At 43.3% G+C, this 27941-nt stretch overlaps 1 protein-coding gene across 1 annotated transcript; it reads left to right on the top strand.

Annotated features, from left to right (window-relative positions):
• The first annotated feature begins 19620 nt into the window (after nt 1–19620).
• Nucleotides 19621–27501, top strand: LOC139347490 (uncharacterized). The gene is given in 4 exon segments (XM_070987148.1): nt 19621–19674; nt 25834–26460; nt 26954–27083; nt 27353–27501. Coding segments are annotated over 4 exon segments (960 nt in total).
• The last annotated feature ends 440 nt before the right edge of the window (nt 27502–27941 follow it).

Here is a 27941-nt window from a genome sequence, read left to right as displayed (position 1 = left end):
TGTTGTTTTTACTTTCCTGAATCCTGTCTTAATTATTTCAAACCAATAAATATTTTCTTCCAGCGGCCTGTAAGACATATTATGAGACAGTGCGGAGGAGCTTCAGGAATGCCCATCCAGCTCTTTCAGTTCAGGCAGCAGCTGTGAAGATTTCAGCTCGCAGCAGACAAAGCATGTTATCATGTGTTATTGTTTCTTTGCAGTACTAATATTATATTAAAACCTGTATTTACAGCTTCTGGAAGCAAGAAGGAGTGTCCTAGCCACCCAGCAGGAAATAGATTTTTGGCAGGGGGTCACTGCTGACATGATGTCTAATGAGGAGGATGACACCGTGGAAGGGGAAGCTGGGTGGGTCGTAAAGCCTCCATCTTTCCGCAGACAGAGGCTCTTCCGACTCTGCCAGACACTTCAAGAGTGGCTGGAGAGCGACCCAAAATATGTGGCGACACACCGCAAGAGGCTTTGCATTGAGTCCCCATCAAAGCAACCGGCACTAACTGTGTATGACCCAGAGGCAGCAAAAAGGCATTTTCACAGGCCTTTGGCATGCACCGTAGAACAGCGGCATGGCCCAACCCAGAGACTGTGTGAACCCCCACATTTCCTTTCTTTTTTTCCTTCCCTTGTTAATGTGTGTGGCACAATTTCATTAAAGACTTTTTTCAAAATGGTTCTGTCAACTGTGTTCTTTGTGTTCTACTGTGTGGTAGTGTAGAAGGTGGATCGCCAAATAAATCAATGAATCATCAATCAAATAAATCATCTATATTTTATATTTTATATATACATAAATATAACAATATAATAATTATTTTTAATATATTAATTTATTATATAGTATTTAATTTAATATGTATGTATTTATTATTATTATTATTATTTGTGGCGCACAGATGACCAATAGCAGCAGAGTTCCAATCATCCAGATCATCCAATCACATGATCGCTCACTCATGTGATTGGAGTTGCTATCCAATCACATGATGGTTTCCTTTTAAAATGCCTGTGGAATCATCCAATGGTTGTTTGTGAAGTCAGCAGGCCAGCCTGAGTAGATCAATGTCGGTAGCATTCATGTGCTAATTAGAGCTATTTGCACCTTTGTGAAGGCGCGATTAACCACGCCCCCCGCCGACAGATGGTTCATTTCCAACAATATTTGGAGCCTGCGAAGTTCCCCGTAAACTTGCCGTAAATCGCCAAAAATCAACAAACTTCGTGGGGATTTACGGGTGTGGTTTTTCATGCAGTGTCCTAGATAGATGAAAAAAGTTTTGAAAAAAAGAAGGGTTGTCAGTATTTTGACCATAGATATTGCCTATTGTGATTGGATTATTATCGATTGAAATGTTAACGATGATGAAACGTCTTTCTGGATGTGTAATGGTGGAATTATGGGAAAGAGAGACATTTTTGTTTATTAGAATAGATACCCCTCTTTGTTTCGAGTTATAATGAGCTGAGGATGTATGAGTGAATTGTGATGATTTTAATTTGTCGTGGTCTGATTTGGAAAGATGGGTTTCTTGAAGTAAACATTGTATTGTACATTGTATTTTAGCCAGGTGATTCAATATTTAGATTTTTTTTTGCCTGTGAACCAATCCAATTCAATTCAATTTATTTGTATAGCGCCAAATCACAACAGAAGTTGTCTCAGGACACTTTCCATATAGAGCTGGTACAGACCAAGCTCTTTTATCTACCAAACCAACAATTCCCCCATGAGCAAGCACTTGGCAACAGTGGCGAGGAAAAACTTCCTTTTAACAGGCAGAAACCTCGGGCAGAACCAGACTCTGGATGGGCGGCCATCTGCCTCGACCGGTTGGGTGAGAGAGGGAGAGCAAGAGAGGGAGAGTGACACAGACAGACAGACAGACAGACAGACAGACAGACAGACAGACAGACAGACAGACAGACAGACAGACAGAAATGCAGTCAGAGAGAGAGAGAAAGAGAGACAGAGAGACAGACATGCAATCACAGTAACAGTGACAGTGGATGTAATAATAGCAGTAGCAGTTGCAGTGGATGTCAGGCAGGGCCAAGGCAGGAGACGCAGCTGCAATCCACAATCCAGATTCAGCCACTGTGTAACCTGCAAGACGACAAAGCACAGAGACTCCGGGGAAGGAGCTACGTTAGTAACACGCCGTGGTATGACATGAAAACGTGCAGATGGAGAGGGACAGAAGGACAGAGGAGCTCGGTGTGTCTTTGGAGGTCCCCTGACAGTCTAATCCTATAGCAGCATAACTATGGGCTGGTCCAGGACCAGCCTGATCCAGCCCTAACTATAAGCTTTATCAAAAAGGAAAGCTTTAAGCCTACTCTTAAATGTAGAGACAGTGTCTGCCTCCCGGACAAAGACTGGAAGATGGTTCCACAGGAGAGGAGCTTGATAGCTAAATGCTCTGACTCCTGTTCTGCTTTTTGAGACTTTAGGAACCATAAATAGATTTTGGGAACGCAGTGTTCGAGTGGGGCAATAAGGTACTATGAGCTCTTGAAGAGAACAACAACAACAAAAAACAAACAACAAAAGCAAAAACAAAAACCTCTGTGTATGTGTGCAGGGGAATGAGAGTGCGTGTGTGTGTGAGAGTGTGCCCATTGTTCTTGAAGCATTTAACTAATATGCAGAGTTGGTTTTTGTAGCATTGGCATTGTATACCAGGTTAAATTTTGGTTTAATAAATGCTTTCTTAAAATGTTACTATGTGTACTTTTTTTTTTATTAACAATTGATTCCATTAAAGCATTCCTGGAGTAAAAGGTAAAATACAATTTTAAAATTAAGTAAGTACAACCTAATTTTTTTTGATAATTAACCATCACAACAATTAGTAAAATTAGCACATATGTCTAATTTTCAGTTACATCGACTTTGCATTTGGAATTTTATGTACTTAGTTTTTTTTGTGGTTTTCGACTTACGAGGCACAGTTGCATTGACTCAGGATCTACTCAATTGTTTCACGTCATGGTACTAAACGTGTTTAGTTAGACTTAATATTTTTACTTAGATTTACCAAGATCATAAAGTCTATTTACTATTATAATATTTACTCAATATTTGTAAGTATAAAAATGTTTCAGCAAAGAAATTGAGTAGAGCACAGTAAAAGTTTTGAGTGCAGGCAGCATAACATTCAACATAGCATCTTCAGCAGTAAAATGCAACATAGACAATTAATGGAGTGCTAATATAAATCCAAACCATCGGACATAATAGTAAAACACTGACAGGGACCATTTTACTAGCCTTACACAGCACTGCAACAGTGGCTACAGATGTTGGTTGTGTTTACATTGGCCATGCAAATTCACAGTTACTTAGCTTCTAAAGTACAGCTGTTATTCAAGCCTCTTGTAAAAAAAAAAGAAGAAAAATCTCTTCACCAGGAGATAACGATGAAACTAATGATAGCAAACTGAGGCTTCCTGAACCACTGAAGCTTCACTACCCGAAGCTTCATTCAGTTCTCACTAGCGACACCTGTTGCAAGAAATAAAACTAATTTTGCTCATCACCTGAGTAGACACTTTTTCTGTGATTGTATATAATAAAACATTAATCTTTGTCACAGTTCTCTCACACACCCATGTTTATGCTCATTTGTCAAATATTGTTTTTGATTACAGATGCCTGTGTGAACACCACAAATAAAACTTTGTTTTTGTGCTTAGGGTTATGGATGTTGGACTGGGAAAGTTACATGGGAGACACTGTTTCATTGGGTGGTGGATGAGACTACTTAATGTTGTTCATGGATGTTGTTGTTGAAGATATTGCTGAAGAGGCTGCTACCTGAGCTGGGGTTGTGCCACTGGCAGAATTTACTGCAGATAATACTAATAATAATACTATGAATAATGATAATAATTGTTATGATGACGGGCAGCACAGTGGCGCAGCAGGTAGTGCACGTGCCTCACAGCAAGAAGGTTGCCGGTTCGATCCCCAGGGCAGGGCAGGGCCTTTCTGTGTGAAGTTTGCATGTTCTTCCTGTGCATGCGTGGGTTCTCTCCGGTACTCCGGCTTCCTCCCACAGACCAAAAACATGCTCATTAGGTTAATTGGTGACTCTAAAATTGCCCCTAGGTGTGAGTGTGTGTGTGAATGGTTGTTTGTCGTGTGTTGCCCTGCGATTGACTGGCGACCGGTCAAGGGTGTACCCCGCCTCTCGCCCATTGATAGCTGGGATAGGCTCCAGCCCCCCCACAACCCCGAAAGGGATAGGCGGTATAGAAAATGGGTGGGGTGGGTGTTATGATGACATGAGTACTGATCTAGCTATATACTGATCACTTGCTAATAGTCTATTTATATAATCTACTGAACTCACTACTGACACGCTGAAACACTACCACCACACTACCATAAACACCGACACACCCACAAAGACACATGCATTTCGAACGCGCTTTATATGGAAGCGATACTCGGAATGAGACAGTTACGTCACCCACACAAACCGAGGCCTCGTTTGTCATCAGTCACGTGATTTCCACAAGAACGATACAAGCCTCAAATCGGAGCTTCATCTGTCACACCCACTTTTACTCAACAGATGCTCCAACGCCTCAAATCATGTGTCCCATCATTAGATGAGACCAATCATGAATCAGGACTAATGGGTTAAATAAAGATGGCCCACTTTGTCTTTCATGCTTGTTTTCTCTTGTTGTATGAATGTAGATGCTAGGTGGACCCTTGTTGAAGCCTTCTAATACAGACTGTACTTCTATCAACCTGTGTGAGCTACAGATGCAGCAGCCTCGAAATTCCCCTCCCAGCCAGAGGCCATCCAGCTCCCAGCTGGCTCCCAGCCGGCTGCCAGCTAGCTACCAGTCCCCCCCCTCCTCTTGGGGGTGTGCCCAGAATCCACTATAAACACGCCTCTTCATTCAATCGCAGGGTGTCACCAAGAGATGGCGTGTCCCTCACAGGAACACATCTCAAGGGCAAAGATTTTTACTCCACTACATTCATCTGCTTTAGTAGGCTTATTTGTAGTTAGGCAGTCACAGTTACTCAACTATTTTACGTTGATTATTTAAATCAACTTAGAAAAATATTTCTCGCACAAAGTCTTAAAAAAGTCATAAATGTGTGTTTCCATCAGCCTGTTTTAATGCATATTTTCGATTTGCAAACAGGAAATTCCTAAGTTTTTCTCTTACAATATACTGTATGAATTTTTTTGTGATTGTTGCGATCAAAAAAAACAAACTCATGTAAAAAAGTTGTATATAATCACTTCCTATATGATAATAAGCATACTTCACATTACAGGAACAGTCGAAAAGATTCAGTTCTCATCCTAAAAAAAAAAAAAATGTTTTAACTTGATAATGAGAAGTATCAGCTCAAAGTTACGTGGAGGAGATTTGGCGCAGTTGGTAGAGCATCCGCCCCATGTTCTGCAGCGGCTACGGGTTCGATTCCCGCTTTCAGCCCTTTGCTGCATGTCATCTTCCCTCTCTTGAACCACCTTTATGGCTGCTCTTCAGCTGTCCTATACACTAAAGACCAAAAAGCCCAAAACATAACTTCGAAAAAAAAAAGTTACCAAATCATTCCTGAGTCATAAAAGTGATGTAGCTTTACAAAACAGCCTGTGACCTCAAAAATAAACAGGCTCCATCTGTTTACATAGTTTGCTTTTGATAATTATCAACAAAAATGATGACCTAATTTTACTTTACATGCGCTGGAACAGAGACAGAGCTGCAGGAGCAGAGCGTGTCATCTGGAGAGGGCAGGGCTCGCCTATGTTTTCCGCAACAGGCGCGCGCGGCTCTCCCTCAGCCCTCCACCTATTTTACTGGCCATAGCTAGTCTGTGGGACAGTGGGGGCTGGGAGCCTGTTTGGCTGGCAACCATCCATTGAGTTAGAACAAAGGATACACTGTAATGCAAATAATGACTTTTCAGCCAACAACGTGGCCGGCTCGACACTACACATGCCTGACAGAGTGACAGACAGGAGAACATCATGACGCCCATGGTGATGATGCGCGATGTGTCAGAGAAACTATAGGTTTACTCAGCTCTGAAATGTGCCGGGAGTTAATCGCTTCAAATGCACAAATGCAGTGAAGTTCACAAACCACCAACAGTTTATAGAATAGGATGGACTGTCTATCAGTGGCCATTAGAGCAGCTCTCTAATAATTAAAATAGATGTCACACTGTGCGGAAGAGCTTATTAAGTTAACAAGAGATTTGGCCACGACAGCTGAAATGTAAACTTCTGTGATGCAAAACTGTGTTTGCTTCTGATGTCTAAGTGTGAAGTGTGCAAATCATGTGCGTCTTCTTTGTACTCAGAAGCACATCAAGAATGCATTTTCTACTCCGGAAATTATGAAGAATCAACAAAATATCACAGCCTAGAGAAGGATCACAAACTTTTCAATGTCTAATGTCAATTTAGTCGGCTTTATATTTATTTATTTACGTGCATAACGTGCTGTCTGCCACCAGCTTTGTGTGGAAATACTTCAAAATATGAAACAATGAAACAATTGGATTTATACTTTATCCAAAATCGTGGTGCAATATTGCATGCCACGGATTAGATAGATACAGAAATCATCATCTGAGAAATAGTCATGATACTGATTTCACTGTTTATTGGCCATTTTCATGTCTGTGTGTTAACTGATTGGCCAATAAAAACAAGTAGATTGGCCCATCTACATCGGCCCATTGGCCCTTTATGCCCCACAACATTGTTTTTTTTCATTGGTCTGATTGGCCCATTAGGATTATTCATGATTGAATGTAGGTGTCGTGCGGGGGATGAGGCTCGCTGGCTGCGGAGGGAGAGTTGATGTTGTAGTAAGAACCTGTCTGCCTGGTCTAACATGAAGTCATGTTGAACATTTCCGTTTCCCAAAAAAACATTTATTTGAGGTGCAACGGCACAATATTAATATCAAACACGCATGCACAACGCCTGATGTAAAAAAATGCATTCTTGGTGTGCTTCTGAGTACTATGTTTTCCCGCAACTATAACTTTTTTTAATAGTTACTGTTTATATTCATTGCGTGAACAGTCTGAAAAAAGAGACAGAGACACAGAGAGGAGGACACAGACAGTCACACAGACAGAGTGATGAAAAAGATCAGTGATAATTAACTACAGTATATTAAGCCTATGATGTTGAACATCGCAGTGCGCAGTGCGAGCCGTCTGCTGCGCTCCGCAGCCGCCTATGAAGGCGAACGAAATCTGGAACCTTTCATCTCAATGACATGACATTGAAAGCACCAGGTGATTTGTTTTAACGAATTTCGTTAGATTAAAATATGTAGAACTGTAAAATATCACTTCCATGAGGCTGTTCAGTCAGACATTAACAGATCACAGGCTGAAATTGGCATTTCATCCTCCCGTCCCTCCCTCTTCAGCGCACTGTAAATGATTTCTGTCCAGTAATATACAGTACACACACATACAGGACTCTGCGTATTGCTGGTCGCCGCATCAAATAGCGACCCGCAAATCTAAAATGCGCTATAAAAACAGGAAACCCACCAACTGAAAAGCAGAGTGGCTCCGCGAATCAGGCAGAGTATTAAACATTTAACTGTTTAGCAGTTCAAAATGCTAGAAAAACGCGACGCACAACTTCTGTTATTCATGATTAATTTTCTGGGCACAAATCACTCGGCACGCGGAGATGCGCTGGGAGCCTCTCCAAAGGTGGAGAGAGATGTGGAGGAAAAGGCAGGATGGGCAGATGAGCAGATCCAAGAAGTTTGTGAACGAGCACTACAATAATGTGGATGATTAAGCATAATTATATTTAAAAAACTGCACAGGGTGCTCTACTAGACAAGCAGTTTTTCTTACAGCAGTGGAGGCTAGGTGCAGATCTAATGAATGACTCAGCAAAGCTGACACATTGGCCAATTATAATGACTGCTCCTCCTGGTGGACTGATCGAGCGAGTGCAGGTAGTTTCCGCAAATGGAGCTTAGGGGCGTTACGAGTTGGCCCCGCGCCGATGACGTCATCGCAGGGGATCTCATTACAGTCACGAACCCGCCTACTGCAGAGCAGGGACTGGTCACGGACCCGCCAGGGCCCCAGCACGAGATTAGGGGAATTTCGAGGCCGCTACATCTGTATTGGCGACGTGAGCACATGAATCTGCCGGTTTACGAAAATCCACTTGCCTGGCGGTGCGCCGCTGGCGCACAGAGCTGACCAGGTCTGGGGTGGCTAGCTTTCAGCGCACTTTTATGCAGACCAAAATGGTCGAATATCCCAATGCACCGGCTCATTATGCCAACACGTCCCCCCTACTGCGCCGCAACGCCCATCCTGGCGCACCTCTGTACGCCTCAATTTACCAAAATACCAAGTGCGCCATGCGCCTGCCTGCACTGCTCAAAAATACCACTGCAGCCTGCGCCGCACTGGCGGCAGAGTCGAAAATAGAGGCCCATGCGTCTCAAGTCGGAAATGGTGTGAAGCCATCAGAAATATTTTAAGTCCTGACGGCTGTTTAAAAGGCACAGTTTCTGAATACAGACTGTGCGCATTTCGTAGGGGATTGAGCATTTTGATACTTTTAATCACTGTAGTTATATGGCACCTAGACCTGATTTATAATAATAAAAAAAAAAGATACAGAAATTTCACTTTCTACAATACAGGACTTTTAAAGCTGGCACAAACAGCAACATTACAGGGTTATTCAAGAATAGTATCAAAAAAATTGTTAATATCACAGCTAAATATATATATACACAGAACTGTGCAAAAGTTCTAAACAGGTGTGAATAAATACAGTAAACTAAGAATGCTTTTAAAAATATACGTAATAATTGTTTATTTTGATCAATTTACACAATGCAAAGTGAGCAAAAAATCTATATCAAATCAATATTTGGTGTTACTACCCTTTGCCTTCAAACTAGTATCAATTCTTAGGGACACTTGAACAAAGTCAGGGATTTTGTAGGATTATAGTCAGGTGTATGATCAACCATATATACCAAAAAGGTGCTAATGATTATCAAGGTAGTTATGCTGCATCAGCAAGGTCTCTCCCAAACAAAGATTTCAAAACAGACTGGGATTTCAAGTTGTGCTATTCAAGCTCTTTTGAGGCACAAAGAAACGGGCAGTGTTGAGGATCGTAGATGCAGTGGTCAGCCAAGGAAACTTTTCCGTCCTGAAATCGGAAAATGTCCAGCAGTGCCATCAGCTCAGATGGCAGAAACCAGTACACACATTTACTGTCCAAAGAAGTCTGGCCAGAAGTGGTTTTTGTGAAAGGGTTGTAGCCAAAAAGCCATACCTCTGACATGGAAACAAGGCTAAGCGAATCAATTATGCATAAAAACATAGGAACTGGGGTGCAGAAAATGGCAGCGGGTGCTCTGGACTGAGTCAAAATTGTAATATTTGGCTGTAGCAGAGGGCAGTTTTTTCACCGAAGAGCTGGAGAGTGGTACGATAATGAGTCTCTACAGGCAACAATGAAGCATGGTGGACATTTTTGGTTTGGAGATTTTGGTCATTAATCCTGACCAAATCTCCAACTCCATTTGCAAGTCTGGGGCTACATTCCTGCAAATGGAGTTGGAGATTTGGTCAGGATTAATGGTGTCCTCAATGCTGAGAAATATAGGCAGATACTTATCCATCATGCAATACCATCAGGGAGGCTTATGATAGGCCCCAAATTTATTCTGCAGCAGGACAACAGCCCCAAACATACAGCCAATGTCATTAAGAACTTCAGTGTAAAGGAGAACAAGAAATCCATCACCTCGATGGTATGGCCCACACAGAGCCCTGATCTCAACATCATCAAGTCTGTCCAGGATTACATGACAGAATGATTTGAGGAAGCCTACATCTACAGATGATCTGTGGTTAATTCTCCAAGATGTTTGTAACAACCTACCAGCCGAGTTCCTTCAAAAACTCTGTGCAAGTGTAAATAGAAGAATTGATGCCGTTTTGAAGGCAGAGTGGTCACACCAAATATTGATTTGATTTTGATTCTGTTCTGTTCATTCACTGCATTTTGTTAATTAATGAAAATAAACTACAAACACTTACATTTTTTAAATCATTCTTAGTTTACAGTCGCATTTTTTTACACCTGCCAAAAACTTTTGGCAAAGAGGAAGAGAGAGACAGAGAGAGATAGAGATGTAGCTGGGCATTTGTTCCATTATCTCACATCTTTTACTTTTAGTATCCACTGAACAACCATGGAAGGCCTGGTAGGCTTAGGCTTCATCTAATTAATAATAATTATATTTCTTACATCAACAAAATATGTAGTATATGACTTGAGTGTGGTAAACAAGGTGACACTTCTAATAACAACAAGGTAAGAACTAGAATGGGTCCAGGGGTGTTTTCTGAATATTCTTCATTTCTTGTTCCAGTTCCAAATATTTTAGTATGGCCATCTATCATACCACAGTTTCTCCAGCATTTGTTGGTAGAATTGCTTTTCAAACATAAGTTGTCAGCAGGGTCCTAAAGAACCTCACTGCAACCTTCTAATCACATTCTTTCTATAACTGGCTCCTAACCCCTTGCACACACTTTCTGAATGGCCAATCAGTATAGAAACAACTTTTCACCAAGATGGACGTGTTTCTGACTCACATTCTTTCAGTAACGCATTGAGATTGACTGCCAACACAACTTTAATCCATGTCACGTGTCAGTCTGAGAAGTATATGATTGGGTTTCCATTTCTAAATTTTTAAAGCTTTGTTCGATCCCATCTTCCTCCCACCTGTTTAGCTTCAGTTCCTCTTCTTCTTCAGTCCCTACACACACACACACACACACACACACACACACACACACACACACACACACAGACACACACACACACACACACGTTGTGTTTATAGCACTTGCGGGGACATTACATAGACTTACATTCATTTCCTGGAGCCTTACCTTAACCCTAACCATAACCACTATTTGCCTATTCCTAACCCTGTACTTAACTTAACCTTACCTAACCTGTAACCCTATCCTCATTCTTCACCCTAAAATTTAATGATTTACATTAAGGGGACCTCCATTTAGAGTCCCCACAATGTGACTGTGTAAAAGGATGTATGTCCCCACAACGTGATGAATACCAGGTCACACACACACACACACACACACACACACACACACACACACACACACACACACACACACACACACACACACTTGTTGTCATATCAGTCTTCCATACCATGAAGGTTTCAAACACTAATTCCTGCTGTCAGCGGCCTCTTTGTTTTCAGCGTCATCTAACTTAACAGGTGACTGAGTGACCCTTGCCTGGAGATTAACTAATTTCTTTAACAACTCTGAGCTGTCACATTTATTACAGTCTCTGCCTTCAGACATGACTAAAACGCTGGAGAACTGAGCTCATACATACTGTGTGTGTGTGTGTGTGTGTGAACAGGTATTTATCACGTTGTGGGGACAAAAATCTGTTTACAGTCACATTGTGGGGACTGACCTCCCTTATGGGGACAAAATGCAGGTCCCCTTAAAGTAAATCATTAAATTTCAGGGTGCAGACTGAGGATAGGGTTACGGGTTAGGTAAGGTTAGGTTAGGTACAGGGTTAGGAATAGGCAGATAGTGGTTATGGTTAGGGTAAGGGTAAGGCTCCAGGAAATGAATGTAAGTCTATGTAATGTCCCCACAAGTGATATCAACACGACGTGTGTGTGTGTGTGTGTGTGTGTGTGTGTGTGTGTGTGTGTGTGTGTGTGTAAACCTGTGTAGTCATGGGGCCTTGATTGGCCACTATCAGCTAAAAATAATAAGCCACTTGATAAGTAAAATTGGAGGCATCATTAACAATTTGCACACCTCAATGATCAGTTGTTGTTGAGGAAATCCTTGGTCCTAGTTGGGGGTGTGGCAATTCAACAGTAAATTAGCACACTGACTTTCTTTGGCTATTCACGTGCTTCTGTTCTTTTTTCAGCCAATCAGCTGCATGGTAAAAGGGAACCACATGGCTACTTATGCAGCTTCTGGTTACGCCAACACCGAGCTCACCTCTGATTCTGAACCCAAACTAAAAGATGAAACTGAAGAAATCAATGAGAGCAACTGCATGCTGAAAATGAAGACAATGAAGAATATGACGAAGAGTAGTAGTAGTGATGGCGGCGTGTGTGGACGCAGCGGCTCCTCTCTGTCCCGATAATGTGGTGTCCACATGTTTTTCTTTGTCGCCGTGGGACTCAGCATCACAGCAATCTGCAAATTAAACCCGGCACGTGCTAAATTAACTGAGTTACTCAACCTCGGCCTACTCTGGTAGCCCATTTCGACACCGACCTCCACTGCTGCAGCGCACCTGCTGAGGAAGCTCCGCAGGCGGTGCGAGAGGAGGCGGAAGTGGGGAAAACGCAAGGGTATCTGGGCTAGGCTAGCAGCAAATCCACACAAGCCAGCTATACCATCTATCGTACTTGCCAATGTACACTCCTTGGACAACAAACTGGACTATATACACCTTAAATGAACACCTGAAAATGACCCAGCAGATCGTGAGAGTGCTGTGTTTCCCACCATCCAGCTGGACCGGCTAACATGCTACAGAGCCGACAGAGCCCTCATTGAAGGAGGTAAAACCCGCGGTGGCAGAGTCTGTGTTTATACCAGGGATGCATGGTGTCAAGACGCTGTGGTGATTTTTAAACACTGTTCACCCCTTGTGGAGTTTATGATCATCAAGTGCCAGCCTCTGTTAATGTCCTGTACATATAGCAACATTGACAATAAAGTTGACTTGACTTGACTCATTCAGCTTATTCAGCAACAGACTGATCCATCCCACTGTACCGCAGTGACAGAATTGATTTTATTTTATTTAATGTTAGAAATAAGTATCTACGTTTGCTCCTTCTGGCTCTTAAGTATATTACCTTTCTTGTTTTTTTATCCAGGGGCTTTTTGTAACAAAAGAATTTCCATTTCCATTAGATAACCATTGATCAAAATACTACAATCTTTCCTGCAGCCTAACAGACACCAGATGCCACTGATAGCTAGGCCAGTAGCACTGCATGAAAAACCACATTTACGACCAGTAAACCCTCGCGAAGTTCATTGATTATCGGCAATTTACAGCCAGTTTACGGGGAAGTTCGCCCGCTCCAAATGTTGGAGGAAATGGACCCTCTGTTGGCGGGGGGGCGTGGTTATTCGTGCCTCCGCAAAGATGCAAATAGCCCTAATTAGCACATGAATGCTACCAACGTTGATCTACTCAGGCTGGCCTGCTGGCTTCACAAACAACCATTGGATGATTCCACAGGCATTTTAAAAGGAAACCTTCATGTGATTGGATAGCAACTCCAATCACGTGAGTGAGTGATCATGCGATTGAATGGCAACTCTGCTGTTATTGATCATCTGTGCACCACAAAAGAAAAAAAAAAATCATAATAATATATTAATATTGATTAATAATTGATTAATCAAATATTTGAATCAATTGATTAAAATATTTAATTGTGATTAATCGCATAAATGTCATAGTTAATTTGCAATTAATCGCAAATTAATCGCACATTTTTATCTATTCTAAATGTCCCATTACTTATCATTTTATTACTGTTATCAACATGGAAAAGTGGATAGGCTTGTTTTGTGCAAATGTTTTTTATTGAAAACAATGTGTAGTGTTATATTTCACACTAACATTCTCACTTTGAGCAGTCATTCACATTTGAATGAATCAAATCTCACACATTTTAACACTGTCAATAAACAGATGACAAAAAAATAAATGCTTGGTTACAAAAAAGCCCCTTCAACAACCCTTTCTAAGGGATCAAAACAGGGTGATACAAGATAAAGTTACAAAGTGCACATCATTGTAAACTAGGATTCAGCATATAGTGCAGTTAAACCATGGCTTAAACTTTCCTTTCTTAAGTTTCCTCTGAACATACAAGCAGTCAGACTATAATGCTCTTCTATTAATTCACCAGAGGCTTATCAACCCAGCCTCTTATTTCTCTCCAAAAAGAATGAACATTACTTGGCTATGGCTGCAGTAAGCTTGTTTTTAGTTGTGGTATCCATATGCCTCTGTCCAAACTTTGGTCTTGTCAGTCGACCCATCTGGCAACTTTTTGAAACTAAACTTTCTATTCAGAATCTTGTTTGCATCTATTTCAGCGTTTCGCGCTTGACATCCGCCTACACTTTCACAGCTAGCAAACAGGTGAGACCAAAACATGTGTGGGGCGTGTTTATTGTTTTGTTTCTGGTTTACAATCGGATCCTGTAGTTTTTGTAATGTTACTAGCAGTGGCCATAGCTTATAAAAAAACTACAAGTTCACTAGGTCACAAAGAACGTTAATCACGCGATAAAAAAAATGACGCAGTTAAAATTGATTTGTGTTAACGCCTTAATAGCGAGATATTTTTGACAGCACTATATATATATATATATATATATATATATATAATTTTAATGATTTATTTATTTGACTATCCACCTTCTGAAAACTACACTACCACACAGTAGAACACAAAGAACACAGTTGACAGAAACATTTTGAAAAAAGTCTTAAATAAAATCGTGGTAAACACACATCAACAAGGATCAACCAAATAAAAATACATTGTAATGTTAAATGTAACGTGAATGGTTACCAAATGTTCGGAACGTAGTGCAATAAGAATAATAAAGGTTTTGGCGGCCTAAAAACTTGCACAATGTAGTATTAAATGCTAACGTTTCTTACTGTAATTTCTTACTGTATACACCCGTCTCTTTGTCTCCACAGCTGCAGTTCGGTCGGGGCAGCTCCTCCAGAGCGAGCAGTCTGGCTTTTATCTCGGCCATTTCTCCTCGCCAATTGCGCTGCGTTACCAGCCAAAACAATCCACTGAAGGCGCTCAGCAGTTTCTTCTCTAAATTGTTTGGACTCTCTGGATATGGTTGCTCCGCAGCCAGGCTGTCCACTTTAAACTGAAGACTCCATTTGCGTTCACAGATGCACCGAGGTCGTTTTCTGCCGACGTCATTGCGTCAGAAGAGGCGTCCAATCATATGCGAAGTCGTGCTCTCGGAATTTCTCACGAGACAATTTTTGTTGCGTAGAAAGAAAAACATGCTGTGATTTTGCTAGTTATTTTGATTTTCTTTTGAATTTCTTTTTTTTTTTATATAAAACATGTAAACTTCTTGAAACTGACATCATCGAAAATTTAAAAAAGAAAAGTTACTTTGGTGTGTTCCCATTTTATTCCTACTTAAAGAGTCATCAGTGGACTTACCCTGCTGGAATTTTGCAAGCTAATCATTAGTAGCAGAACTGGCCTCTAACTGACCTTCTCTTACCCTCTCTGCATTCCTTCAGAAGAAATGGACTTTTCACGAGCCATTGACCATTTGACCTGTTTACAGGGAAGGTGTTAATTTCAGAGACAAGATGTGTGGCTCAGAGACATCCCCTCCACACTCTTTCGGAAGAGCAAGAGACACAGATATCTTAACATCAGAGGTTGCCTTCTCCTCACCATGTTTGTTTATGGCAATGCTAATTCTTTCCTGATAGCCCCATGAGAGAGCACAATAAACCTGTCTGAATGAAAAGTGCCAGGCTCCAGAGGAACCTACAAAAATCAGATAATGATGATGGGTTGTAAATTAGACATTCCTGAAGCAAACTGTTTTGTATGTCTGTGTGCTTTTTCCTAATACACCAGGATAACCAAACCTCTATGTTGAACTTAACTTTTGATGTTTTCACCTTACAGGACCCACACTATGTTGTTTAATGTGTTTTTTCCAGTTTCTCTAACTTGAAGAATGACAAAGTTGTGATTTTAACAGTTTCATAAAGTTTGTCTGAATTTCTACCATGGAACCATACTGCCATCTAGAGGTTCATAACAGTCAGGTTGAATACGCTTGACATGATACATTTATTAATAAGTAACCGTGATAGTGATAATCCATCCATCCATCCATTTTCTCCCGCTTATCGGGGGCCAGGTAGCGGGGGGAGCAGTCTGAGCAGGGACGCCCAGACTTCCCTCTCCCTAGACACTTCCCCCAGCTCTTCCGGGGGGATCCCGAGGCGTTCCCAGGCCAGCCGAGTGACATAGTCACCCCAGCATGTCCTGGGTCTTCCCCGGGGTCTCCTTCCGGTGGGACATGCCTGGAACACCTCCCTAGGGAGGCGTCCAGGGGGCATCCGATAAAGATGCCCGAGCCACCTCAGCTGACTCCTCTCGATGTGGAGGAGCAGCGACTCTACTCTGAGCTCCTCCTGGGTGACAGAGCTCCTCACCCTATCTCTAAGGGAGCGCCCCGCCACCCTGTGGACGAAACTCATTTCAGCCGCTTGTATCCGGGACCTCGTTCTTTCGGTTCAACAAAGTTCATGACCATGGTGAGGTGGTGAGGGTAGGAACATAGATTGTGCATACATAGATAGAACATAGATCCGCCTGTCAATCTCACGCTCCATCCTTCCCTCACTCGTGAACAGGATCCCAAGATACTTAAACTCCTCCACTTGAGGCAGGAACTCTCCCCCAACCTGAAGGGAGCAAGCCACCTTTTTCCGGTCGAGAACCATGGCCTCGGACTTGGAGGTGCTGACTCTCATCCAGCTGCTTCACACTCGGCTGCGAACCGCCCCAGTGCATGCTGAAGGTCCTGGCTCGAGGGAGCCAACAAGACAACATCATCTGCAAAAAGCAGAGACGAAATCTGGTGGCTCCTGAACCGAACCCCCTCCGGCCCCTGGCTGCGCCTAGAAATACTATCCATAAAAATGATGAACAGAACCGGTGACAAAGGGCAGCCCTGCCGGAGTCCAACATGCACCGGGAACAGCAAGCTCCTGCTCCGGTTGTACAGGGACTGTATAGCCCTCAATAGAGGGCCTCCAACCCCATACTCCCGGAGCACCTCCCACAGAATGACGCGAGGGACACAGTCGAATGCCTTGTCCAAGTCCACAAAACACATGTGGACTGTTTGGGCAAACTCCCATGAACCCTCAAGCATGCTGTGGAGGGTATAGAGCTGGTCCAGTGTTCCACGGCCAGGACGAAAACCGCATTGTGTCTCCTGAATCCGAGGTTCGACTATCGGCCGGATTCTCCTCTCCAGTACCCTGGAATAGACTTTCCCAGGGAGGCTGAGGAGTGTGATCCCCCACTAGTTGGAACACACCCTCTGGTCCCCCTTTTTAAAAAGAGGGACCACCACCCCAGTCTGCCAGTCCAGAGGCACTGTCCCCATCTGCCATGCGATGTTGCAGAGGCGCGTCAACCAAGACAAGCCTACAACATCCAGAGACTTGAGGTACTCAGGGCGGATCTCATCCACCCCCGGTGCTCTGCCACCGAGGAGCTTGTGAACTACCTCAGTGACTTCAGCCCCGGTGATGAATGAATCGACCTCCAAGTCCCCAGTCTCTGCTTCCTCTACGGAAGACATGACAGTGGGATTGAGGAGATCCTCGAAGTATTCCTTCCACCGCCCGACAATATCCCCAGTCGAGGTCAACAGCTCCCCATCTCCACTGTAAACAGTGTTGACAGAAAGCTGCTTCCCCTTCCTGAGGCGCCGAATGGTTTGCCAGAATTTCCTCGAGGCCGACCGGTAGTCCTCCTCCATGGCCTCCCCGAACTCCTCCCAGACCCAAGTTTTTGCTTCTCCAACCGCCCGAGCCGCTGCGCGCTTGGTCTGCCGGTACCCATCAGCTGCCTCAGGAGTCCTATGAGCCAGCCAGGCCCGATAGGACTCCTTCATCAGCTTGACGGGGGTTGCCGCCACGACAGGCATCGCAGACTTTACGGCCGCAGCTACGGCTGCATCAACAATGGAAGTGGAGAACATGGTCCATTCGGACTCAATGTCTCCAACCTCCCTCGGAATCTGGTTGAAGCTCTCCCGGAGGTGTGAGTTGAAAACCTCCCTGACAGCGGGTTCTGCCAGACGTTCCCAACAGACCCTCACGGTACGTTTGGGTCTGCCAAGTCTGTCCCGCTTCCTCCCCTCCCCCTAGCACAGAAATCCAATAACAGAACACCACTCGGGTTCAGATCGGGGAGGCCGTTCCTCCCAATCACACCCCTCCAGGTATCACTGTCGCTACCCACGTGAGCATTGAAGTCCCCCAGCAGAACAATGGAGTCCCCAGTTGGAGCACTTTCCAGTACCCCTCCCAGGGACTCCAAGAAGGCCGGGTACTCTGCACTGCTGTTCGGCCCATTGGCCGAAACAACAGTGAGAGACCTATCCCCGACCCGAAGGCGCAGGGAAGCGACCCTCTCGCTCAGCGGGGAGAACTCCAACACATGGTGGCTGAGCTGGGGGGCTATAAGCAAGCCCACACCAGCTCGCCGCCTCTCACCGCGGGCAACTCCAGAGTAGAAGAGAGTCCAGCCTCTCTCAAAGAGTTGGGTTCCAGAGCCCAGACTGTGCGTGGAGGTGAGCCCGACTATCTCTAGCCAGTACCACTCAACCTCCCGCACTAGCTCACTCTTTCCCCCACAGTGAGGTGACATTCTATGTCCCCATAGCCAGAGTCGTTGTCCAGGGTTTGGGTCGTCAGGGCCCCCGCCCACGACTGCCACCCATATCACAAAGCACCGGCCCCTTCTGATCCTTTCTGCGGGTGGTGGGCCCACGGGAAGGTGGGCCCACGGCGCTCCTTCGGGCTGTGCCCGGCCGGGTCCCGTGGGCAAAGTCCCGGCCACCAGGCACTTGCCAGCGAGCCCCAACCCCAGGCCTGGCTCCAGGGTGGGGCCCCGGTGACGCCAATCCGGGCGACGTACGCTTCCTTGGTTGTTTCTCTTTCATAAGGGGCTTTTGAACCGCTCTTAGTCTGACCCGTCACCTAGAACCTGTTTACCTTTGGAGACCCTACCATGGACATTAAGCCCCGGACAACATAGCTTCTAGGATCATTCGGGTGCTCAAACTCCTCCACCACGATAAGGTGTCGGTTCAAGGAGGAGAATAGTGATAATCATTTTGGGCAAATATAGTCTGCCTTTCTTTATTTCTTTATTTTGTGTTAGTTATACCTTGAGTCATCATACATATTAGGATGAGTATTATAAATTGTTACCATGATTATTGTTTAATGTTGTCATCTAATCATAGGAATTGCCTAACGCATGTTGTGAACAATGTTGAAATGCCATTGAAAATCGTCCATTCAAAATATATGTGATTGACCATAGTGACACATTAGACACGCCCTGGAGCGAGATTTAAATGTCTGCAGCCGCAGCATGAACTCAGTGCGCGTTACTCAGTTAGTTTTAGTTGTCTTTTTGTTTCTTCTGGTCCAGTTGTCCTTTTGTCTTCGTGTTTTTGTTCCTTCGTTTTCTAAGTCTATTGTACTGATTTCATTCTTCAGAAGACGTATTCTTCAAGTTTGCTCTCCTTAAAACTTTAATTTTTACTTGCCACGCTAAGTCACATGATTTGTTTTGTCTGTAGTAAATTCTCGTCAAGTAATAATAATTTTGGAGACACTTTTCGACCGGCCATCGAAGAGGTTATCAATCTTATTATTGTTAAACCTTAAGTCTTGCTTCATGGTTACCAACCAAGCTGAAGCCCTGCAGCCTGCTGCTAACCCGCTGGTCCGGGTCAGATGACCATCCAAAGCCATTCCTCGCCTGTCACTGACGCTGTCAAAATCCAGTTCCTGAATCATCACTGTCCAATATCAGCTCTCAACCTTGGTGTGCCTGGGTCTTCCATCGGACTGCCGAGCAGACAAGCCACGGACGGACACCGGAAGCATCTTCAGCTAGTTTGGAGCAGGCCTCTACAGGAGTGTTGCTGACAAGTAGGCATGCATTAAGCGGGTTTGAATAAGAGTTGGTCTGTGAGGTTACGATACTGTCAATTTATCCATATTCTCTCAACTATTCGTTTAATCACTTAACTTTATGTTTGCGTCCCTATTATCCCCTTACAACTACTTCTCACTATCGCCAACTTGTTTTGCCATTGTGTTGCCATAAGTTTCTTTCGTGTTATGTCATATCACCTCATATCTTCTGTCGTACTATTCATGATACATTATTCATTATCCATAATTGTGCTTAATAAATAAGATTTTGATTTAAGTCCTGGTTAGACTGTGTCCTTTTGAGCTTAATATATACGTTCCCTGTATCCAGAGTTTACACTTCACATTATCATACTGGTTTACTGTTGGTTCATTCGTTAGTATTTTATCAGCATTATAGCAGTTAATTTCTGCAGTCCTTCTTTGCTGAGGAAGGTGGTGCCCCGATAGTTTATCAACAAATGCAACATCAAATTAAGTTTGTGACGTGTCAAAGAACTGTCAATGCTCTAATTTTCAAAATTTGATTTAGCAATTTATTTGGAAAATGAAAGGCTTTTGAGAGTCAGGACACTTATCCTGTATGTAACCTATAAAATTATTTGGCAGATGGCAGTATAGTTCCATGGTAGAAACTCAGACAAACTTTTTAGGAGAGTTAAAATCACAATTTTGTCATTTTATAAGGTAGAAACACCGGAAAAGCGTTGATATCATACAGATTATGGGCTTAGTAATGTAAAAACATCCAAAGTTAAATCAGACATATAGATTTCATTATCCTGGTGTGATAGAAAAGGGGCACACAGACATACAACACAGTTTGCCTCAGGAATGTCTAATTTACAACGCGTCAGCATTATCTGATTTGTAGATTCCTCTGAGACATGGCACTTGTTCATCCAGACAGTTTTATTGTCCTTATCTCTCATAGGGCTATCAAGAAAGAATTACCATCTCCATGAGAAACATCCTGGGTAAAAGGTAACCTTTGAAGTAGAAGTGTTGGTATTTCCCGCTTCCCTGAAAGAATGTGGAAGAGGTGTTTCTAAGCCAGACATCCATCCATCCATCCATCTCTCTCCGAAATCACACCTCCCTGTGAACATTCCAAATGGTCAATAACTCTTAAAAGTTGGGATGTTTTACAACTCCATTTCTCCTGAAGGAATGCAAAAGCGGGAAAGAGGGTCAGTTACAACTCCAGTTACAACAATAAAACTCCACCTAGGTCACCATCTCCAACTACTAAAACTCCACCAAGGTCACCATCTCCAACTACCCAAACTCCATCTAGCTCATCATCTTCACTGGGTATCCCATCACCGTCCTCCCTCCAGCTGGAGTTTACTGACCAAATTAACAAACCTGTCAGCGCTGGTATCAGGCTTACTCCTCGCCCATCTGGGATCCTGTCCCCCCAAATCCCACCCCACCCCCCACAACCATCCTGTCCCCCTCCACCACCACAACGCTGATGGGTACCACCACCACCACCCCCTCCACAGCTTAATCTGAGCCTACTCCAGTCCCCTTGTGAGAGCCCAGCACAGCCACCTATTTGTGTAACTGATGTGTTCTGGGTCCAGCTTTTAAGGCAAATGTTATGCCTGACTTTTCCAAGGAAAAGCCAGGGCCTATTGTGCTGGAAGCTTCATTGATTCATGTCTCAATAGGTAGGAGGAGAAGATCTGTCCATCTCTCCAGAAACATCACATCATCGAATTTAACATGTATTCCATGTCAACCACAGTATGTTCTAAAACATGGAGATGTTGGACTTTTTAGCACATTTAAGTTAGGTCTTTTAAATGTTAGGTCTTTGGCAGGCAAATCATTCTTAATCAATGACTTTATCATCAAACACAAGCTTGATTTTATGTTTTTAACTGAAACTTGGTTCGGACAAATAATGGCACAGCAGTTCTCAGTGAGTCAGCCCCTCCGAATTTCAGTTTCATAAGTGAAGTAAGAATGCATAAGAGAGGAGGCGGAGTCGCCATTTTTTTTAATGATAACATTCGATGCAAGAGAGTCTGTTATGGTCAGTTTGAATCTTTTGAATATGTTGCCATTCAATCAAAGTCTCCCTGTCGATCAGTCTTCGTAACCATCTACAAACCCCCAAAATACAATGCAAAGTTTTCTGATGAGTTTGCCAATCTACTGTCTGTTGATTGTATTGATTTTGACTGTGTTGTGTTAGTGGGTGACTTCAACATTCATGTTGATAATCTCAAAGATGGATGTGCTACAGAACTTTGAAACGTTCTGGATCATTTTGGCCTCAACACGTAACACATTCAACACATAACAAAGAGCATATATTAGATTTGGTTATCTCCAAAGGGCTTAATATCTCTGAGGTTGTGGTGATGAATGTTGCTCTTTCTGATCATTACTGTGTATCATTTAAAATGGCCACACTTGCTATTCTTAACAAAAGTGGAACAGAGTCAATCAAACTCAATGTGTGTTTTTTAACATCGCCAGTTTTATTCAGCGGGAGGCACCAGTGAGAACAGTAAGGAAACGCTACCTAACTCCTGAAGTGGCTGCAAATTTTATCCAGATTTTACAGAGCACTTCTGCAGAGATTTTACCAGCATCCTGTGATTTTATCGTTGACAATTTTATCAGTAATCTGAAGTCAACGCTGGACTCAGTGGCTCCTCTTTTAACAAAAACAATTAGGAAAAAACCTACACCTCTGTGGAGAAATGAAGATATTAAGCATCTGAAAAGAAACTGCAGGAGTGCTGAGAGGAAATGGAGAAAATCAAAACTGACAGTCCACTATGAAATTTTACGTCATCACCTCAAAACTTACAATAACACCATTAAACAGGCAAGAATTTCTCACTTCAAAAAGCTAATCTCTGACCATAAAAATAATCCCAAATTTCTCTTCTCCACAATTGATCTTTTAATAAACAGTAATTTTAACAGACCTCATAAGACAATAACAAATACCCTGTGTGAACACTTTGCAGATCACTTCAGGCGCAAAAAAATAACATCAGATCCAGTCTTTTATCTCAACAGGTTTTAGCTACCAATACGTCTGGATCACATGTATTACCTGAGGAAACACTGGAGAGTTTTGCCCTGGTTGACACAAGGACACTTGGTCGAGTTTTCTCCCAGGTAAACCCCACAACCTGCCTTTTAGACCCAATTCCCACACCGGTTTTTAAAACTCTCTTTGGGTTCTTTGAGGAACAGCTGCTATACATGGTGAATTGCTCTCTTCAGACAGGTGTCTTCCCTGTCTCCTTTAAAACGGCGGTGTTGAAGCCCCTTCTGCAGAAGAGCAATTTAGACCCCAATATTCTCAATAACTACCGACCTGTATCCAACTTACCTTTTTTAAGTAAAATTTTCAAAAAACTGGTTTTTAACCAAGTAAATGATTTTTTAAACAAAAAAAAAAAACATTTTAGAAAGTTATCAGTCTGGTTTTAGGATGAACCACAGTACAGAGACAGCCCTATTAAAGATTCTAAATTATATCAGATGCAACTTAGATAAACACAAGCTCATAGTCTTGGTACTACTGGATCTAACTGCCGCCTTCGATACAGTAGACCATCACATTTTATTAAACAGACTGAGGCACCTGGTCGGCCTCTCAGGTACTGCTTTTAACTGGTTTGTCTCATACCTCACTGACCAACACTTCTTTGTAAGTTGGGATGCATGTTCCTCAGGTACCCATGAGATCAAGTGTGGGGTTCCCCAGGGGTCAATTTTAGGTCCACCTCTTTTTAATCTGTACATGCTACCCCTCGGGGACGTCATCAGGAGGCACAGCATCAGCTTCCATAGTTATGCTGATGATATGCAACTGTACATTGCCGTGTCTCCTGATGACACAGGGCCTATTGATGCCCTTTTTAACTGTATTTTAGACATCAAGTCATGGATGGCAGAAAATTTCCTTCAGCTCAATCAGGACAAAACAGAGGTCTTAGTCATTAGTCCTGAAGGCCAGAGAGAGAAACTTTTACCAAAACTAAAATATCTTAATCCAACACATTCTGATTTTTGACTCTGAGCTTACTTTTATTCCACACATCAAAAACATAACAAAGATAGGTTTTTACCATCTTAAGAATATAGCCAGAGTCCGCCCGTTTCTCTCTCAGGCCAGCACAGAGGTGCTGATGCATGCTTTTATCTCTTGTCGCTTAGATTATTGTAATGCCCTGCTCTCTGGTCTTCCCAAAAAGAGTATCTCAAATCTTCAATTACTACAGAACTCAGCCGCTTGCGTGCTGACGAGGACCAGAGGGCGGGAGCACATTACACCAGTTTTAAAATCGCTGCATTGGCTCCCCGTGCGTTTCAGGATAGATTTTAAGGTTCCTTTATTAGTTTTCAAATGTCTTAACGGTCTCGGGCCTTCTTATTTATCTGAACTACTTTTACCATATCAACCCTCGTGGACCCTGAGGTCCTCAGACTCCGGCCTCTTAACCATACCAAAAGTAAGAACTAAAACACACAGTGAGGCGGCTTTTAGTCATTATGGCCCCCGACTGTGGAACAGCCTGCCAGAGAACCTCAGGGCCGCAGAGACTGTTGATGTTTTTAAAAAGAGGCTCAAGACTCACTTTTTAATCAGGCTTTCGATTGATATGTTTGATTTATCTCATTCCTTTAATCAAGCTTCTTATCTTATCATATTTTAGTTGTATGTTTTAACGACATGACTATTTACTATTTATTTCATTTACTCATCTTATTTCATTCAATGTTCATGTTTTATATGTTGTATTATTTTACTCTATTTTATTTACTTTACTTATTGTCTTATGAACTTTTCTTCTTTTAAATGTTTATTTTATTTATTTATTTATTTAATTCCAGTGTTTCCTCGGCAGGTCCTCCACACTGAGAGATGTGTCTGATCTGTTGCAGGGGGCGCTGTCCTTGGGCCCTCTTGGCCCGGCTGGTTGGGGGACTCCCTACCTTGGTGTGGGGTCCACCGGTCTATTTTTTATGGCTGATGGTTTTCTCCTTCTGTAGCTGTTGTAAACACTGTTTTCCCCTTGTAGTGTGATTACATTGAAAAAAGGTTAAAACCGTCATACAACTACAGTAATAATGTAGTTGAAGTGAACACGCTGAACAACAGCTTGGAGGGAAAGGCATCACAAACATTACTGTGTAAGCACTTCCTGGATGATGAAGGTAGTGATGCCATTGACACCAAACAACAAACTTGACAAACTACTCAATTCAGCAAGGCATGATTGGAAATGTGGGCTTTCGCTGTCAGCAAACTCTGTCCAGACAGCAGCACACTCTGCTCCACCTAGATTGCAAAATGTAGATAAATATATTCTGTCTCTCTTTATTGAGCATCTACCTTGCGTTAATGTGTGTAAAAAATAGACTTGAAGTGTAAACGCTTCAGGTAATGGTTACATCTGTGAGAAACAACAACACATGCATGGCGCTGGTGCAGACAGCTGCATATCTTAAAAGAATATTGCAACCCACACAGGAATGTAATTTAGGGGAAAAAAAAATCCAAAATACAGTGCATTCAGAAAGTATTCACAGCCCTTCACTTTCCCCACATTTTATGTTACAACCTTTTTTGAAAATGGATTCAGTTCCTTTTCTACACACAATACCCCATAATGACAAAGTGAAAAAGCTTTCAGAAATGTTTTCACATTTATTAAATATAAAAACTTGAAATATTGCATGTACATAAGCAACACTCTTTGCTATGACACTCAAAATTGAGCTCCGGTACATTCTGTTTCCACTGATCATCCTTGAGATGTTTCTACAACTTGATTGGAGTCCACCTGTAGTAAATTCAATTGATTGGACATGATTTGGAAAGGAACCCCTCTGTCTATATAAGGTCCCACTGTTGACCGCACATCTCAGAGCAGAAATCAATCCATGAAGTCATAGGAATTGTCTGTAGACCTCTGAGACAGGATTGTATCAAGGCACAGACCTGAGGAGGAGTAAAAAAAAAAATAAAAAATCCGCTGCAGTGAAGGTCCTGAAGAGCTCAGTGGTCTCCATCATTCATATATGGAAGAAGTTTGGAACCACCAGGACTCTTGCTAGAGCTGGCCACCTGGACAAACTGAGAAATTGGGAGAAATGGGCCTTTGTCAGGAAGGTCAGCAAGAACCGGATGGTCACTCTGACAGAACTCCAGCGTTCCTTTGTGGAGATGGGAGAACCTACCAGAAGGACAACCATCTCTTCAGCACTCCACCAATCAGGCCTTTATGGTAGAGTGGCCAGATGGAAGCCTCTACTCAGTAAAAGGCACATGACAGCCTGCTTGGAGTTTGCCAAAAAGCACCTAAAGGACTGTCAGACCATGAGAAACAAGATTCTCGGGTCTGATGAAACCAAGATTGAACTCTGTCCTGAATGCCAAGTCTCACATCTGGAGGAAACCAAGCACCTCTCATCACCTGACTAATAGCATCCAAATGGTGAAGCATGTTGGTGGCAGCATCATGCTATGGGGATGTTTTTCAACAGCAGGAACTGGAAGACTAGTCAGGATCGAGGAAAAGATGAACAGAGCAAAGTACAGAGAGATCTTTTTTGAAAACCTGCTCTAGTGTGCTCAGGACCTCAGACTGGGGCGAAGGTTAACCTTCCAACAGGACAGCGACCCTAAGCACAAAGCCAAGACAACGAAAAAGTGGCTTCCCGATAAGTCTGTGAATGTCTTTGTGTGACCAAACCAGAGCCCAGACTTGAATCCAATTGAACATCTCTGGAAAGACCTGAAATCTAACCTGACAGAGCTTGAGAAGATCTGCAGAGAAGAATGGGAGAAATCTGAATCAGAAGCTTTATTGCCAAGTATGATTTTACACATACGAGGAATTTGCTTTGGTGAGGTTGGTGCATGACACATGACATGACACGCAAAAATAACAATCTAAATATATATATATGCACAAGTCTGAGGTTGTGGTTCTGATGGACCGCCGCCTCCTGCCAGAGGGAAGTGACTCAAAGAGTTTGTGTCTGGGGTGGGAGGGATCAGCCACAATCTTTCCTGCATGCCTCAGGGTCCTGGAGGTGTACAGGTCCTGAAGAGATGGGAGATTGCCATCAATCACCTTCTCTGCAGTCCTAATGACGCGCTGCAGTCTGCCCTTGTCCTTGGTGGTGGCAGCAGCGTACCAGATGGTGATGGAGGTGAGGATGGACTCAATGATGGCTGTGTAGAAGTGCATCATTGTCTTTGGCAGATTGAATTTCTTCAGCTGCTGATGAGGGAGCTGATGTTCAGCTCCCACTTGAGGTCCTGGGCGATGATAGTTCCCAGGAAGAGGAAAGACTCCACAGTGTCAATAGTGGAGTCACAGAGGGTGATGGGGGCAGGTGAGGCTGAGTTCTTCCTGTAGTCCACAACCATCTCCACTGTCTTTAGAGCGTTGAGCTCTAGGGTGTTCTGGTTGCACCAGGTCACCAGATGATCAACCTCCCACCTGTAGGCAGACTCGTGGCCATCAGAGATGAGTCTGATGAAGGTGGTGTTGTCCGTAAACTTCAGGAGCTGGTGACTGGAGATGCAGAGGAGAAAGAATGCAGCCCTGAGGGGATCCGGTACTGATGGTCTTTGCGTCGGAGATGTGTTACCCCAGTTTCATGCACTGTTTCCTGTCAGACAGGAAGTCTGTAATCCACCTGCAGGTGGAGTCAGGCACGCTCAGCTGGGAGAGCTTCTCCTGAAGCAGAGTTGGGATGATGGTATTAAAAGCAGAGCTGAAATCCACAAACAGCATCCTAGCATAGGTTCCTGCGGAGTCCAGGTGCTGGAGGATGAAGTGGAGGGCCAAGTTGACTGTGTCGTCTACAGACCTGTTGGCTCTGTAGGCAAACTGCAGGGGGTCCAGGAGAGGGTCGGTGATATCTTTGAGATGTGAGAGCACAACGCGCTCAAAGGACTTCATGACCACAGAGGTCAGGGCGACTGGGTCTGAAGTCATTAAGTCCTGTGGTCCTTGGCTTCTTGGGAACAGTGATGATGGTTGAAGACTTGAAGCAGGCTGG

This window comes from Chaetodon trifascialis, chromosome 19 (genome assembly GCF_039877785.1).
Source record: "Chaetodon trifascialis isolate fChaTrf1 chromosome 19, fChaTrf1.hap1, whole genome shotgun sequence".
Lineage (NCBI taxonomy): Eukaryota > Metazoa > Chordata > Actinopteri > Chaetodontiformes > Chaetodontidae > Chaetodon > Chaetodon trifascialis.
The sequence above is the reverse complement of the archived record's forward strand: the minus strand, read 5'-3'. Positions and strand labels throughout refer to the sequence as shown.